Source organism: Gobius niger (assembly GCF_951799975.1).
Source record: "Gobius niger genome assembly, chromosome: 20".
Lineage (NCBI taxonomy): Eukaryota > Metazoa > Chordata > Actinopteri > Gobiiformes > Gobiidae > Gobius > Gobius niger.
In genome coordinates, this window is record NC_136871.1 from 24,012,136 (window position 1) to 24,029,617 (window position 17,482).

A 17,482-nucleotide genomic window follows, 5' to 3' on the forward strand; every position below is an offset into this window, starting at 1 on the left:
TTGTTGTTGTAAACTGGAAATATCCCATGGTTTTAAATGCAACAGTGTTTCCGGGCTGAAACACGGACTGCGCATGCGAGCACGGCCACATGACAACAACACGAGCTCACAGATGTATCACCATGATCACCATGCTTAGTTATAAGTACTAAAAAAAGAACAATGTCCCTCTGCCTAAAGCCACGGGGGACTTTAACATTAATGTTTTAATGTGAGTTTGTGATTTTTGTCTCGCCAGCATTAGCCTGTCATGTGGGGGAGAGCGCTCACTGAACTGTTCACTGTTGGATGCAGAAAGAGCAAATCCCAGGTAAATAACCTTATTCATCACTAAATCTGTTGACACATGAGAGAGGAATCCGTCTGTTTACTAACATACCTGTATTATAAGACAATAAAGTTCATTTTCACATTATCTATAAAATACATGATAGTCTAACTTTATAACATAATATAATCAGAAAGACAGTTCAAAAGGAGAAGCTGGTGTATTTAGTTACCTGGGTGCATTACAAACTTTAATGCACCCAAACACTTTATGTTGCAAACCCATATATTCTGATTGCTTTCCCTCTTTTATACAATTGTTCCATTGTGTTGTGAAGGGGTTGTATTATTATTCATTCTTACTTGCTTGATGCAGATATTCAGGTCTCCTTTAGAACTCAAAATACTTACTTCCGACCTGCTGATGTCATGAGATTTTACTCCACCAGACTTGTTGATTATTTCCATGCTCAAATTGCCCAGTCCATATATCTTCCCACATATAGATAGCAGATATTGTTTTTCGATTCTTTGGAACTGTTTCCGTAATCTGACCTATTTTGATACATCAGCACTGTCAAAGTGTAAAATGCGTGAATGAACTTTGCAGGGTATGAGGGTCCCATATGCCGTGCGAGCCTGCAGTGGGCCCGCTCTCCCTGTGGACAGACTCACAGCTCTGCAGGCAGTGAGTCTGTGGAGGCAACATTTCCAGGAGAAAGGTGTGAGTGAACCGGACCATTCGAGCCAATACATAATCGCCCACGTGCTCGGGGCCAAGACAGTAAGAACAGTCATAAACTATGCAGTGGGTTCAGACAGTATTTTTTACACTTAGTGCAATTTTATGTCTTATTTTTGTTATTTTATTTTTTTGTTCTTGAACACTGCCATGACTGGAATTTAACTCTAAGCCTCAGTACAAGTATGATTGAGAGCAGTGTAATGGGTCTGCAGTATTCAAAAGTTTGTCATTTTTTAATGTCCTATTGTACAGTAAAGAATGTAAAAGCTTTACCCATAGAAAATGAATGTATATGATTCAGTATCAGACTACAACATAATAGAATACAACTTTCTGAACCCACTGTGTCTACAATGCCATGTTTTGCCTCACAATCACATACTGTACATGCAATTCATTCATCCTAGTTTGAAAGTGTCAAGAAGGAGGCACTGTCAGAGTTTCTCAGCCCAGAAAAAACTGAGCAGATTTGGAAGCTTTGTGCCAAACGACTTTTAAGGTAATTTATCTATGTGAAATTTGATTGCTGCAATTTTATACTAAGTCTGTGTGGGTAAAATGTAAGGGATAATGGACACCTCGGAGTTCGTTATCCCACTTATACCATGGTCCATGGTTCATTGGGGCCTGTTTGCTTATTTTTTTTTAAGTCCTGGGCAGGAGTTATCTCACTTTTTAAGTAAGGATTAAACAACGAGGAGCCGTGCATTAGACGGTTATAATGCACGACGCGGAGTCAAGAACACCACGACGCGCAGCGGAGTGGTGTTACTCCGCGAAGTGCATTATAACCGTCTGATGCACGGCTCCTCGTTGTTTAATCCGCTTATACCAGGGTCCCACAAACGTAACATTTATAATAAATATTTGTTTCATTTACTAAAGTCACTAAATATGCCAGACCACCGGGACTATTTTATGTTGGTTATTAGCCGGTCACTGAAGGCTCGTCTCAGAGCGAGTCATTCTCCGCAGCTATTACGAGGATCTCAGTCAGGCTCAACGACACAACATCAGCACAGAATCACAACACAACAGGACTAACCCGGCACTTTTCCGTGGAAGGAAACACCGATATGCGGCACTCGTGGGCAGGAGTTATTTCACTTTTACGCTGTTTAACCTGAAGCTAGCAAGCTAGCTCAACCAGCTCAACTGTTTATGGAAACAGCTGCGGTGGAGTCGCTCACACCTGAGCACCACGAACTGAAACTTTTATGTTTGACTTTACTAATCCAGCCAAATATGCTTAAATGCTGGATCATTTTATGTACGCCTGAAAATCATGAATAGTGCCTTAACCGTTTTCAATAGAAATGTAAAGCTCATATTTTATTAACAGTAGCTAACCTAGCTGCTCACTCTCCTCTACAAACATTTATCAAACATTTTGTTTTGGCCAAAAACGTTGAAATTAAACAAAATCCATCTCATTCGTTCCTGTCAGTCACTAATTACGTGTTTATCTGATTCAGCTGTGTCATGCGTTGCTATGGCGATGCCCACAGCGGAGTGATATCCCAGTGATTTAACTACCGGACTACGTGTGCGGTTATACGAAAATAATGCGCACTTGTTAGCCCCCACCAGCCAATCAGAATCGAGTATTCACCCAGACCATGGTATATATGTTTTAACAGAAGTTGGTTCCAGCTCAATTGTTTATCGTTACTATGGAAACAACTGCAGTGGAGTGATATAGAACGGGATTTAAGTGTGATTTATTAGATAACCAGGAAGTGGAAGTGAAATAAAGATCTTTGTTTAGAATATATTCAGTTACAAATTACTGTAATATCAACCTCTTAACCCCTGCTTTAACCGAGGGCATTTTCTCTTGTTTGACTTTACCCAAATCTAAAAGCTTCTCGACTGGAGAGCAACAGTGTAACGTCTCATTTTAAAGCTAAGACCTACAAAACTGATCGTAACTTCTATGGTCACATTTTTGTCACATATTGGTCGTGTTTTCGTAGGTTTTGTTGTTTTTTTCCATCTTTTTTTTTTGCCACATTTCAGTCACTCATCTTTCTCTCGCTCTTAAGCCACTTTTTTGTTGTAGTGTTTCTTTTTGGGGCATGCTTCTTTGTCACTTTTGTAGCTCTCTTGTGGCTCTTGTTGCTTTTTCATCGCTCTTTTGTCACATTGTTGTTGCGTTTTCATCCTTATTTTTGTCGCTATCTTGACACTTTTTCAAAGAAGCTTTTAGATTTGACTAAAGCCAACAGTTAAGAGTTTAATATTTTTGTTCGTTGTAGGAAAACTTTATTCTGTTCTATTCTAAATCGTGTAAGTTTCTCGTGCAGGATGCCAGTACAGTACGTGATCGAGGAGTGGGACTTTCGAGACATTACCCTAAAGATGAGACCACCGGTATTTATACCCAGACCTGAAACAGAGGTGTGTTTAGAGGAAAGTTTACACTTGTAAGATCGGTCCGGTCTGTTTCTGTGCAATAAGCTTCACGCGCTCAGAATACGCTTGACAAGAACAAAGCCATTAATCACACGCTTGCGCAGGGGCCATGCCTCATACCTGTGTGTTGTTGCAGGAGTTGGTGGAAATCGTCCTCTCGGATCTCCAGAAGGAAAGTGGGCGTTTATGTACGGTAGAAGTAGGCTGCGGTTCAGGTGCCATTTCTCTAAGTCTATTAAAGGGTCTTCCCCAGGTGAGAACAGTTCATAATTTGTTTTTCATAATGTACAGCTCTTTGTGAACTGCTTTGTTTTGTAAAAGTGCTACAAAAAGTGGATTTAAATGCTTTTTGGAGTGGTCCACAGCCTTCTAGAATTGGATGTCATGATTTCAGATGGAGGGCATGGGCCTAACCCTTTGGGCAATTCTATAAATATACACAAACTAAAAATTCTATATTCATCTTAAGTTTAGACTTAGGGTGTTTCTTTCCTTTACGATTGCGTTATATCACCGTTTTTAACACAAGCTATATAAAATGCTACTGACGTCACAAGACATTAAACTTTGAGCTGGGTTTTGTCTCACATGGCTTGGTCCAGCAAATAACTACAATAGAAGTCTGTCCTATACTCCACCTCAATATTAAGCTAATGTACAGTTTGTTCATTATATTGATTATAGCTTGGCAACAGTAGCATAATGATTTGAGTGTTCATTATCAACTCAAAGCTCATATTGTTTTTATGGACTATGAAAAACACTTCACCCACATTGCCCACAGCCATTACAGTATTGTAGAGTTGTTAAACTCGATTTTGACACCATGGGAGAAAAAACAAACATACACATGTACATAATCCTCACCATATTATTGTCGTCACAATATAAAGCCATTTCAACCCAAAAGGAACAGATTGAGATTGTTATTATTGTACACAGTATGTTTTATGCCATTTTCTGTTCAGTATATTGAATTATCTGCCCATTATAGGAAGTCCTTTTGTATTCTCAATGTTCACTATTTCCAGCATGCACCATGAGGCTCATTGTTATGTCTTTTAGATAATCTCTCCCGAGGCTACATGATGTGACCTAAGACCTGTGTAATTACCATATCTGTTGCTGTGCAACAACTCTGTAGTAATTGCCTATGAGTATACAGTATGTCTCTTATGTTGGATCATGAACCACATGCATTATCCTATCACTCTAAGCAGTAACTAATTATTGCTCATCTTATTATGAATGGTTTGTATGTGAATGGGTCTTTGATTTGAGTAGTGTTTCTGTTGCCTTCATAGTACTAAGATTTTGTTTTGCAGCTCAAAGCAGTGGCCGTGGACCAAAGTGAGAATGCCGTAAATTTAACTAAAGAAAATGCCTTAAGGTAATCCTGTTCAAATTTAAAATTTCTCAGGTGATTGCTTGCAAGCTATTTGACATTGTGATTTTATTCACAGGTTGGGACTTGATAACAGGCTAGAGATTTATCATTTGGATATTTTAAAAGGTGCGGATGAATTCAGTTAAATTACTTTGCCCAAAGAGTCATTTAAAAGGGTGGGATTATGTAAGTTTTCTACTTCCCTTTCAGACAAAATTGGAGCTTGTTTTATTTATGTTGAAATGTATGTCAGTATGACATGATGATGTCTCCCTTGTGCTCCACTGTGTAATGTCTGAAATAAATAAATGAGATGAACGAAAGATATACAATGCAATACAATACAATAATACATTTTTGAACTAAGAGTAAAGATGTTAATCAGTGACAACAATACTGCTTTAATGAAAGTGATCTGGATAAAAAAGCTTTGTATAAAAATGTGTCTTATTTCCTTTTTCCTTGTCAGATGCAGCGACAGTATTAAGCCACTGTAGTGGAGTTTCGGCCATGGTCAGTAACCCTCCCTACCTGTACTCAGAGGACATGTCGTCTCTGCAGCCAGAAATACTGTGGTGAGTCATTTCACGCACTCATTCAGATAAAAGTACAGTGCACCACCGTTAATCTATGAAGGGAATGATGCGACAATCATCAATTCAATTATCACCTCAGAGTCACGACTCAGACACGAGACTTGTCTTGCAAATCTAACCCAAAACATTACAATCTGAACATACATTTGAACACAATCCTTTGTTACACCATGAAGTCCAATCGCAGTTACGCACACTCATTTAAGAACGCCACACTTGGTCGTCAGAAACATGGTGTCCTTAGGAAGTCTGTACATGTTAAATTTAAATGTACACAGGGAGTCCATGTGTGTATCATGTTTCTAAGCTGTTACTCATGTTCTGAATGTATGTATTAGTTACGAGGACCCTGCTGCTTTAGACGGAGGCGCAGACGGACTCGCGGTGATAAAGCCAGTTTTGATTTTGGCCTCACAGATTCTCCTAAATCATGGGTAAGAAAAAATAAGGAGGAGGAGGAAAAAAATCGCCCTGTTGCCCTTAAACACAAAACGAGCGCACACACGAGCACACGCACACACACACACACACACTTTTCCCACCTGGGTTTCATTTGTAATTTTCACAAGAACAGGCTGTACTCAGGCAAACGTGTACAAAGCTGCTTTTTTTTTAGTGGGTTTTCAAATGCCCAAAAAATAATGGTCTGCTTCCGATAAATTTGACCTTTACACCCTGTACCACCTCAGAAAATATTTGGTTTTCCAGGAACTGTTTTAATAAACTAAAATACACCCAAATCTGGACTAAACCAGGACTAAAGCAGAACTGAAGAAGAGTCTTTGAGCCAAGTCTGGATGAACAAGGCGATCTCTCTACACGGCCAATGCAATTCAATGACACGAGGAGGTTCATTATCACAGAGCTTGCAGCAGAATGTTCCTTCCTGGGCTTGACGCTAAAATTGTTTGCTTATTTGCCACAGTAGCTAATCCTCTTCAGACCTGATTTGCCACACCGTGATTTTACAAGGCACACACTTATCTAGCTTTTAGATAAGTAGCATATTCTAATGCATGAGCTATTTGTTTTATTGTTTGTGTCACCCTCTGATCCATCCATCCATTTTCTTCTGCTTTATCCGATCATGATGAATAATAGGCACACAAAATAACATTTCATTGAAAGAAGCGATCGTTTGTTATTGTTATTGTTGTCATTGTGGGTGGCAGTAGACAGTGTGTTTAGTGTGTTTTGGCAGTAGACAGTGTTGCTGCATATTTAGTTTCACTGGGCAGGTACGTCGGTGTTATGTGACTCACATATTTCTAATGCGTTTTGTGTTTCTTGTCACCCACAGCCGACTGTATTTGGAGGTGGATCCCAGGCACCCTCCTCTTATCCAACGATGGGCGGAGTCACACTTGGAAGAGCTGCAGTACGTCGTGACAAAACAGGATTTTAACAACAGGTCTGTACAGGAGACTCTTCGAGATAATATTAAAATCATGTAAAACTCTTGAGGGCATTGTTTCTCCAAATGTTCACACCAAACACCACTTAAGGAAGTCTGTGGCTTTTGCGAATACAAAAGGACTATGTCAGGTCTAACCTTGGACTAATCAGGCGTTGAAAAAAACGAAAAGCTCAACCATGAATGAAATACTTCTAAGGAAGAGCTAATCCAACGGAGAACTGACTTGTGCAAGGATCTGTAGTGAATCCGATGAGTCAATCCTTCCCAGAACCACAAAATGATTTGATGTAAAAAGCCACAACCAATTTTGATAGAATATCGCCCTGTATGTGTGATGACTGAACCAGGGCCAAACCAGAACTAAACCAGAGCAGAGAGCTACTTATGCTTTGAGGATACTCCAGTAACTATGGGACTTTTGGACAGTTTTTTTTAGCCAAGATGATCATTCAAAACAAAGACGACTTTAGCTTAAATTATTATTATTAGGCCCGAGCGGCCTGGCAGGGCTCGGGCCTATTGTAATTGTACGGCAGTGCGCGGAGCGCACTGAAGAAAGACGTGCGCATAGCGCACGTCCCGAAAAGAGCGCGCAGCGCTCAAGAAACAGAGTGCGGAGCGCTCCCCATGCAATAGACAGTAATGGGGGGACTCCCGGCACCACGCCCTGTCCGGTGAAATAGGCGTGTGCCGCGAAAGCGGCACATTTGTAACTGCTCGTGTGAAAAAAGGTGAAAAATCCAGGCAAGGCGCAACATTGACAAGAAAGTAGTCGATGACGAGCGCAACGCGCTCGTCATCGACCATGGCCACTTCCCAATGCCCAAAACAGTACTAGAGTGACTCAGGGCATTAAGGCCTATCCAATGATATAGGTGTTTGCCGCGAAAGCGGCATATTTGTTGTTGCTCGCACAAAAATATGAAAAAAAAAACGCATTAAGAAACATTGACAAAGAAGTGGTAAAATACGAGCGCAACGCGCTCGTATTTGAAAATGAACCTCACGGGTGGGTTACTGGACGTGAGACCTTTCCGAAAATAGGAAGATGCGCCGCCAAAGGCGGCGCCATATTGTTATTGTAAGGGTTTTTCTTATTATTAGGCCCGAGCGGCCTGGCAGGGCTCGGGCCTATTGTAATTGTACGGCAGTGCGCGGAGCGCACTGAAGAAAGACGTGCGCGTAGCGCACGTCCCGAAAAGAGCGCGCAGCGCTCAAGAAACAGAGCGCGGAGCGCTCCCCATGCTTTAGACAGTAATAGGGGGACTCCCGGCACCACGCCCTGTCCGGTGAAATAGGCGTGTGCCGCGAAAGCGGCACATTTGTAACTGCTCGTGTGAAAAAAGGTGGAAAATCCAGGCAAGGCGCAACATTGACGAGAAAGTAGTCGATGACGAGCGCAACGCGCTCGTCATCGACCATGGCCACTTCCCAATGCCCAAAACACTGCTAGAGTGACTCAGGGCATTAAGGCCTATCCAATGATATAGGTGTTTGCCGCGAAAGCGGCATATTTGTAGTTGCTCGCAAAAAAATATTAAAAAAAACGCATTAAGAAACATTGACAAAGTAGAAGTAAAATACGAGCGCAACGCGCTCGTATTTGAAAATTAACCTCACGGGTGGATTACTGGACGTGAGACCTTTCCGACGACGCGCATATGTGCCGCCGCAGGCGGCGCTATATTGTTATTGTAAGAGTTTTTCTTATTATTCTTCTTATTATTTTTCCTCTCCCCCCCAAAATCCACTTTCCCACCGACGAAAAGTCCTGAATTTTTGCCCAAAATTCAATTTGGTGAAAAGAAGAAACTTCACATCTCCATATTTCAAAAATTCTAAAAAATGGCGCGTCAGCGCCCCCTGGAAAAACCACGTTAACATTGCGGCCTATGGCCAGACCCCCCAAAATCCCGAAAAACCCGAAAATTTTAGTTCGTCGTAGACGAAAAAAATTCGGCACAGTGATTGGTCACATGAAGCCAAAAAAAAAAACATATTACGCGGTTGCTAGGCAACCACCTATACGGCGGCCATATTGGCCAGAAGAGCGACCTGGCGCCGATGGCGCCTTTTCGTGCCCTCGCATTTGAACGAACTCGTCCTAGGTCGTTGAACGCAGCGACTCCCCGGTCGCTCCAGATCATCTACACATGTGGGGCATTAAAAGTTATTAAAAACTTTCTAATAGGATTTCCGGTTTTGTCATGGCAACGCCATGAATTTGGCGTTCATTTTTGGCGTTCGCCGTCGCCTTCGAAGAGTCATAACTCGCACATACTGTGGCCGATTTTAGTGAAACTTGAATCGTTGGTCGAGTCGTCGGCCCCGGATGTTTTGATATAGGAATTTTGAAAATGGGCGCGATAGCGCCCCCTGCAGAGCACCGAATAAAAATGAATGGAGAAAAAAAGTAAACTTTGTCGTAGACAAACAAAATTTGGCACAGACATCCGTCACGTGACCCCGATCAAAAAATAAATTATGGCCACGCCCATTTTCCCACCATGTTGCCATGGCAACGACCCGATATAAAGTTTGGCGTAGCCAAACCAAAATTGGTACACACCTTCGTCATGACTGTCCGAACAAAAAAGTACATTGCGTGATTGCTAGGCAACCATCAGGAGGTCGGCCATTTTTGGAAACATTGCGTAATCTGGCGCCGAAGGCGCCGTTTCTTGCCTTTGCTCTTTTCAAAACTCGACCGAGGGTGGTAGCGTCATTTTAACCACGTACGGCGCAGCAGCGCCCCCCGGTTGTTGCGGTGGCGTGCGACGGCGTGCGCCAACCGGCCAACGCTGCTCGCGAGGGCCTCTAAATGCCGCTTGCGGCTTTAATTAGGCCCGAGCGGCCTGCAGGGCTCGGGCCTATTGTAATTGTACGGCAGTGCGCGGAGCGCACTGATGAAAGACGTGCGCGTAGCGCACGTCCCGAAAAGAGCGCGCAGCGCTCAAGAAACAGAGCGCGGAGCGCTCCCCATGCATTAGACAGTAATGGGGGGACTCCCGGCACCACGCCCTGTCCGGTGAAATAGGCGTGTGCCGCGAAAGCGGCACATTTGTAACTGCTCGTGTGAAAAAAGGTGAAAAATCCAGTGAAGGCGCAACATTGACAAGAAAGTAGTCGATGACGAGCGCAACGCGCTCGTCATCGACCATGGCCACTTCCCAATGCCCAAAACACTACTAGAGTGACTCAGGGCATCGAGGCCTATCCAATGATATAGGTGTTTGCCGCGAAAGCGGCATATTTGTTGTTGCTCGCAAAAAAATCTGGAAAAAAAACGCATTAAGAAATATTGACAAAGAAGTAGTAAAATACGAGCGCAACGCGCTCGTATTTGACAATGAACCTCACGGGTGGGTTACTGGACGTGAGACCTTTCCGACGATATAAATATGGGCCGCCGGAGGCGGCGCTATATTGTTATTGTAAGGGTTTTTCTTATTCTTATTAGGCCCGAGCGGCCTGGCAGGGCTCGGGCCTATTGTAATTGTACGGCAGTGCGCGGAGCGCACTGAAGAAAGACGTGCGCGTAGCGCACGTCCCGAAAAGAGCGCGCAGCGCTCCAGAAACAGAGCGCGGAGCGCTCCCCATGCATTAGACAGTAATGGGGGGACTCCCGGCACCCCGATCTTTCCGGTGAAATAGGCGTGTGCCGCGAAAGCGGCACATTTGTAACTGCTCGTGTGAAAAAAGGTGAAAAATCCAGTGAAGGCGCAACATTGACAAGAAAGTAGTCGATGACGAGCGCAACGCGCTCGTCATCGACCATGGCCACTTCCCAATGCCCAAAACACTACTAGAGTGACTCAGGGCATCGAGGCCTATCCAATGATATAGGTGTTTGCCGCGAAAGCGGCATATTTGTTGTTGCTCGCACAAAAATCTGAAAAAAAAACGCATTAAGAAATATTGACAAAGAAGTGGTAAAATACGAGCGCAACGCGCTCGTATTTGACAATGAACCTTACGGGTGGGTTACTGGACGTGAGACCTTTCCGACGATATAAAGATGGGCCGCCGGAGGCGGCGCTATATTGTTATTGTAAGGGTTTTTCTTATTATTATTATTATTATTATTATTTTTTTTCTTCTCCCCCCCCGGAGGCCGTTTCGGCCACTTCCCACTGATGAAAAGTCCTGAATTTTTGCCCAAAATTCAATTAGGTGAAAAAAAAAACCTCCACATCTCCAAATTTCAAAAATTCAAAAAAATGGCGCGTCAGCGCCCCCTGGAAAAACGACGTTAACATTGCGGCCTATGGCCAGACCCCCCAAAATCCCGAAAACCCCGAAAATTTTAGTTCGTCGTAGACGAAAAAAATTCGGCACAGTGATTGGTCACATGGAACCAAAAAAAAAAAGATATTACGCGGTTGCTAGGCAACCAACAGTATGGCGGCCATCTTGGCCAAAAGAGCGACCTGGCGCCGAAGGCGCCTTTTCGTGCCCTCACATTTGAACGAACTCGTCCTAGGGCGTTGAACGCAGCGACTCCCCGGTCGCTCCAGAGCATCTACACATGTGGGGCATTAAAAGTTATTAAAAACTTTCTAATAGGATTTCCGGTTTTGTCATGGCAACGCCATGAATTTGGCGTTCGTTTTTGGCGTTCGCCGTCGCCTTCGAAGAGTCATAACTCGCACAAACTGTGGCCGATTTTACCGTAACTTGAATCGTTGGTCGAGTCGTCGGCCCCGGATGTTTTGATATAGGAATTTTGAAAATGGGCGCGATAGCGCCCCCTGCAGAGCACCGAATAAAAATGAATAGGGAAAAAAAGTAAACTTTGTCGTAGACAAAAAAAATTGGGCACACACATCCGTCACGTGACCCCGATCAAAAAGTAAATTATGGCCACGCCCATTTTCCCACCGTGTTGCCATGGCAACGACCCGAAACAAAGTTTGGCATAGCCAAACCAAAATTGGTACACACCTTCGTCATGACCGTCCGAACAAAAAAGTACATTACGTGGTTGCTAGGCAACCCACACGAAGTCGGCCATTTTGGGAAATATCGCGTGATCTGGCGCCAAAGGCGCATTTCTTGCCTTTGCTCTTTTATAAACTCAACGGAGGGTGGCAGCGATAGCAAAACCACGTATGGCGCATTAGCGCCCCCCGGTTATTGCGGTGGCGTGCGACGGCGTGCGCCAACCGGCCAACGCTGCTCGCGAGGGCCTCTAAATGCCGCTTGCGGCTTTAATTATTATTATTATTTTTCATCTATCCGTGTTTTTTTGGAATAACTCGACGAGTCGTCGACGAAAACTCACCATTTTTTGCCCAAAATTAAAAATCCCGGCGATACACAGTGTCAAAAAGTCCCATTAAAAAATATCGAAAAATGGCGCGTCAGCGCCCCCTGGAAAATCAGGATTACATTGCGCCTATGGAGAGACTCAAAAATTTAAGTTCGTCGTTTTTGCCCAAAATTCAATTAGGTGAAAAAAAAAACTTTCACATCTCCAAAATTAAAAAATTCAAAAAAATGGCGCGTCAGCGCCCCCTGGAAAAACCACGTTAACATTGCGGCCTATGGCCAGACCCCCCAAAATCCCGAAAAACCCGAAAATTTTAGTTCGGCGTAGACGAAAAAAATTCGGCACAGTGATTGGTCACATGAAGCCAAGAAAAAAAAGATATTATGCAGTTGCTAGGCAACCAACAGTATGGCGGCCATATTGGCCAGAAGAGCGACGTGGCGCCGAAGGCGCCTTTTCGTGCCCTCGCATTTGAACGAACTCGTCCTAGGGCGTTGAACGCAGCGACTCCCCGGTCGCTCCAGATCATCTACACATGTGGGGCATTAAAAGTTATTAAAAACTTTCTAATAGGATTTCCGGTTTTGTCATGGCAACGCCATGAATTTGGCGTTCGTTTTTGGCGTTCGCCGTCGCCTTCGAAGAGTCATAACTCGCACAAACTGTGGCCGATTTTACTGTAACTTGAATCGTTGGTCGAGTCGTCGGCCCCGGATGTTTTGATATAGGAATTTTGAAAATGGGCGCGATAGCGCCCCCTGCAGAGCACCGAATAAAAATGAATGGGGAAAAAAAGTAAACTTTGTCGTAGACAAATAAAATTTGGCACAGACGTCCGTCACGTGACCCCGATGAAAAAAGTCAATGATCGCCACGCCCATTTTTCCACCGTGTTGCCATGGCAACGACCCAACGTCAAGTTTGGCGCAGCCAAACCAAAATTGGTACACACGTGCGTCGTGACTTTCCGAACAAAAAAGTACATTGCGTGGTTGCTAGGCAACCCACACGAAGTCGGCCATTTTGGGAAACATCGCGTGATCTGGCGCCGAAGGCGCATTTCTTGCCTTTGCTCTTTTATAAACTCGACCGAGAGTGGCAGGGACGGCATAACCAGGTAGGGCGCGGCAGCGCCCCCCGGTTGTTGCGGTGGCATGCGACGGCGTGCGCCAACCGGCCAGCGCTGCTCGCGAGGGCCTCTAAATGCCGCTTGCGGCTTTAATTATTATTATTATTATTATTATTTTTCCTCTCCCCGAGGAAATCCACTTTCCCACCGACGAAAAGTCCTGAATTTTTGCCCAAAATTCAATTTGGTGAAAACAAAAAACTTCACATCTCCAAAATTCAAAAATTCAAAAAAATGGCGCGTCAGCGCCCCCTGGAAAAACCACGTTAACATTGCGGCCTATGGCCAGACCCCCCAAAATCCCGAAAACCCCGAAAATTTTAGTTTGTCATAGACGAAAGAAATTCGGCACAGTGATTGGTCACATGAAGCCGAGAAAAAAAAGATATTACGCGGTTGCTAGGCAACCATCTGTATGGCGGCCATCTTGGCCAGAAGAGCGACCTGGCGCCGAAGGCGCCTTTTCGTGCCCTCGCATTTGAACGAACTCGTCCTAGGGCGTTGAACGCAGCGACTCCCCGGTCGCTCCAGATCATCTACACATGTGGGGCATTAAAAGTTATTGAAAACTTTCTAATAGGATTTCCGGTTTTGTCATGGCAACGCCATGAATTTGGCGTTCGTTTTTGGCGTTCGCCGTCGCCTTCGAAGAGTCATAACTCGCACAAACTGTGGCCGATTTTACCGTAACTTGAATCGTTGGTCGAGTCGTCGGCCCCGGATGTTTTGATATGGGAATTTTGAAAATGGGCGCAATAGCGCCCCCTGCAGAGCACCGAATAAAAATGAATGGGGAAAAAAAGTAAACTTTGTCGTAGACAAATAAAATTTGGCAAAAACATCCGTCACGTGACCCCGATCAAAAAGTAAATTATGGCCACGCCCATTTTCCCACCGTGTTGCCATGGCAACGACCCGAAATAAAGTTTGGCGTAGCCAAACCAAAATTGGTACACACCTTCGTCATGACTGTCCGAACAAAAAAGTACATTACGTGGTTGCTAGGCAACCCACACAAAGTCGGCCATTTTGGGAAACTTTGCGTGATCTGGCGCCGAAGGCGCCGTTTCTTGCCTTTGCTCTTTTATAAACTCAACCGAGGGTGGCAGCGTCATTTTAACCACGTACGGCGCGTTAGCGCCCCCCGGTTATTGCGGTGGCGTGCGACGGCGTGCGCCAACCGGCCAACGCTGCTCGCGAGGGCCTCTAAATGCCGCTTGCGGCTTTAATTATTATTATTTTTCTTCTCCCCCCCAAAATCCACTTTCCCACCGACGAAAAGTCCTGAATTTTTGCCCAAAATTCAATTAGGTGAAAAAAAAAACTTTCACATCTCCAAAATGCAAAAATTCCAAAAAATGGCGCGTCAGCGCCCCCTGGAAAAACGACGTTAACATTGCGGCCTATGGCCAGACCCCCCAAAATCCCGAAAACCCCGAAAATTTTAGTTCGTCGTAGACGAAAAAAATTCGGCACAGTGATTGGTCACATGGAACCAAAAAAAAAAAGATATTACGCGGTTGCTAGGCAACCATCTGTATGGTGGCCATCTTGGCCAAAAGAGCGACCTGGCGCCGAAGGCGCCTTTTCGTGCCCTCGCATTTGAACGAACTCGTCCTAGGGCGTTGAACGCAGCGACTCCCCGGTCGCTCCAGATCATCTACACATGTGGGGCATTAAAAGTTATTAAAAACTTTCTAATAGGATTTCCAGTTTTGTCATGGCAACGCCATGAATTTGGCGTCCGTTTTCGGCGTTCGCCGTCGCCTTCAAAGAGTCATAACTCGCACATACTTTGGCCGATTTTACCGTAACTTGAATCGTTGGTCGAGTCGTCGGCCCCGGATGTTTTGATATGGGAATTTTGAAAATGGGCGCGATAGCGCCCCCTGCAGAGCAACAAATAAAAATGAATGGGGAAAAAAAGTAAACTTTGTCGTAGACAAATGAAATTTGGCACAGACGTCCGTCACGTGACCCCGATCAAAAAGTAAATTATGGCCACGCCCATTTTCCCACCGTGTTGCCATGGCAACGACCCGAAATAAAGTTTGGCGTAGCCAAATCAAAATTGGTACACACGTGCGACGTGACTGTCCGAACAAAAAAGTACATTACGTGGTTGCTAGGCAACCCACACAAAGTCGGCCATTTTGGGAAATATCGCGTGATCTGGCGCCGAAGGCGCATTTCTTGCCTTTGCTCTTTTATAAACTCAACCGAGGGTGGCAGCGTCATTTTAACCACGTACGGCGCGGCAGCGCCCCCCGGTTGTTGCGGTGGCGTGCGGTGGCGTGCGACGGCGTGCGCCAACCGGCCAACGCTGCTCGCGAGGGCCTCTAAATGCCGCTTGCGGCTTTAATTATTATTATTATTATTTACCTTATTTTCCCAAATGTTTGCTGACTGTGCTCGGAGCAAAAAGAAAATGCGTGTAGAATTTGTCTCATCAAGCGTCGGGGAGTTATTTGGAAAGGGGAGATACTAGTTTCTTCCGAGCTACTGGTTGGCGATCCCCGGACTACAAAATTAGACCAGGACTAAACCAGGACTTTACCAGATCACCTTTCAAAAAGCTGCGCGAGCCACACACAGAGCTCTTAACCCCGTAACCCCCACTTTAAGTGAGCACATTATCTCCAGTTTTACCCATATCTAAAAAATCCAAAGATTGTTTTTTTTGCCTGGTTTTAGTCGCGTTTTTCTTTTTTTTTTTGTGTGTAATGTAACTAAGCCACAAATGTGTGACCAAAATGTGTCAAAAAATATGACGAAAACGTGACAATCGTAACTAGAAAGATCAGTTTTGTAAGTCTTAGCTTTCAAATGAGGCATTACACTGGCCTATAGGATTCGGGTCAAGCTGAATTGGAGAAAATGCACCCGTTTAAGGCGGGGGTTTTACACCATATCTTGCTTCTGTCTGATCTAAGGCTACCGAGCACCCTATTAGAAAACACCTGCGTATAAAAGCTGTGGCATAGTAAACGCAGCTTGAGAAGCAGTGGTCTAATAACAAATAATAAAATATCCATGCGTCATATAGAACAAACTAAAGTAATTTGTATAGAGGACTAAACCAAGACTGCTTCAGGACTACACCAGGATTACACAAGGACTCAACTTGCACTTTATCATGTTACATACAGTATACGTCTTAGCACCATTTTGAAACTTACCTTTTGACTGAACCAGGAACCAGACTCAAGGTAAAGTAGGTCCAAACCAGGATTTCACGGGGATAAAACCAGGTTTTAACTTATTGGCTAGAATTACACATGAAACTTGCTTTATTATCACTTCAGAAAACATTAGATCGAGTAAACCAGGCCTTAACCAGAACTGCATTAGTAGGTCTAAACCAGGATTATACAGGACTACATTAATGAGTCACTGACATCATTATGTGGACACAAAGCACTATTACACCTCTTGGCTCTATGAAATCGCAAACTTTTAAACTCAATTTAGGACTTAACCCTGGTGTCAAGCGGGATTAATCCACCACTAACCTGTGCACATCTAAAGCAGGTCCAGTGCTAATCCCGGACTAACTCGGAACGCAAAGCACTATTATAACTCCGTTCAGCAGTTATATTAAAACCAAGTGGAAATGTCCTTTTTTTTTTGACTAGTGGAGTGATTATTTTTCTGTCTTTAATGTTTTTTGTAGGCCACGATTCTGCATCCTTCAGAAAGAAGAGACAAACAAGGACCACAAGTAGGATTTGGATTGAGAAACCGAAGATCCTATTACGTTGGCTTTAGCCCAGGTCTCTCCAGCGTCTCTCCTTCCCCCGTTAGACTGATCCGACGTACATGCACTTTTGCTTGATTTGATCACAGCGAATGTTCAGAATTTAGAGATTAAAAAGGGTTGGGGTTTGAAGAATAATAGTAGCAATCTGGGAATATTTGCTTTGCATGTACTCTTGATCGCGGATGAAAACATGCGCAGAGTGGTGCAATAGGCAATAGGCTCAAAGCTGAAGGTAATTATCAAGGCTTTTCTTAGAAGCCGGTCTCTCCGAATGCCGCCCTCCTCCCAGGAACCATTCACCAGTTCTCTGAATCCAATGGAAACCAGTCCACCCACCCCTTTGCTTGTCCCCTCGCTGACTTTTGACTTTTTCAAAGCAAAGCTACAACAATCTTATATCTTTTCAATTGTGAAGAGTTTTTGGGATAGTAAACAAATAACAATCCTTTGGTGTTCGCTCACTGTCTCTCTGCACATGTAGTACCTGCATACCA

General features: G+C 44.1%; 1 protein-coding gene across 1 annotated transcript; it reads left to right on the forward strand.

Annotated features, from left to right (window-relative positions):
• Window positions 1-88: 88 nt before the first annotated feature.
• On the forward strand, window positions 89-17,344 carry hemk1 (HemK methyltransferase family member 1). The gene is made up of 11 exons (XM_079578940.1): window positions 89-310; window positions 878-1,051; window positions 1,420-1,511; window positions 3,319-3,412; window positions 3,564-3,680; window positions 4,753-4,817; window positions 4,891-4,940; window positions 5,284-5,389; window positions 5,749-5,844; window positions 6,711-6,821; window positions 16,902-17,344. The coding sequence occupies exons 1-11, from the start codon at window positions 251-253 to the stop codon at window positions 16,951-16,953; spliced, it is 1,017 nt and encodes a 338-aa protein (XP_079435066.1). The 5' UTR covers window positions 89-250; the 3' UTR covers window positions 16,954-17,344.
• The last annotated feature ends 138 nt before the right edge of the window (window positions 17,345-17,482 follow it).

Excerpts from the sequence above, each read along its gene's own strand:
- hemk1 (XM_079578940.1), top strand. The coding sequence starts at position 251 with ATGTGGGGGAGAGCGCTCACTGAACTGTTCACTGTTGGATGCAGAAAG. Across the intron at positions 1,512-3,318 it reads TGTGCCAAACGACTTTTAAG|GATGCCAGTACAGTACGTGA; the intron begins GTAATTTATCTA and ends TTTCTCGTGCAG. Across the intron at positions 5,390-5,748 it reads CTGCAGCCAGAAATACTGTG|TTACGAGGACCCTGCTGCTT; the intron begins GTGAGTCATTTC and ends TGTATGTATTAG.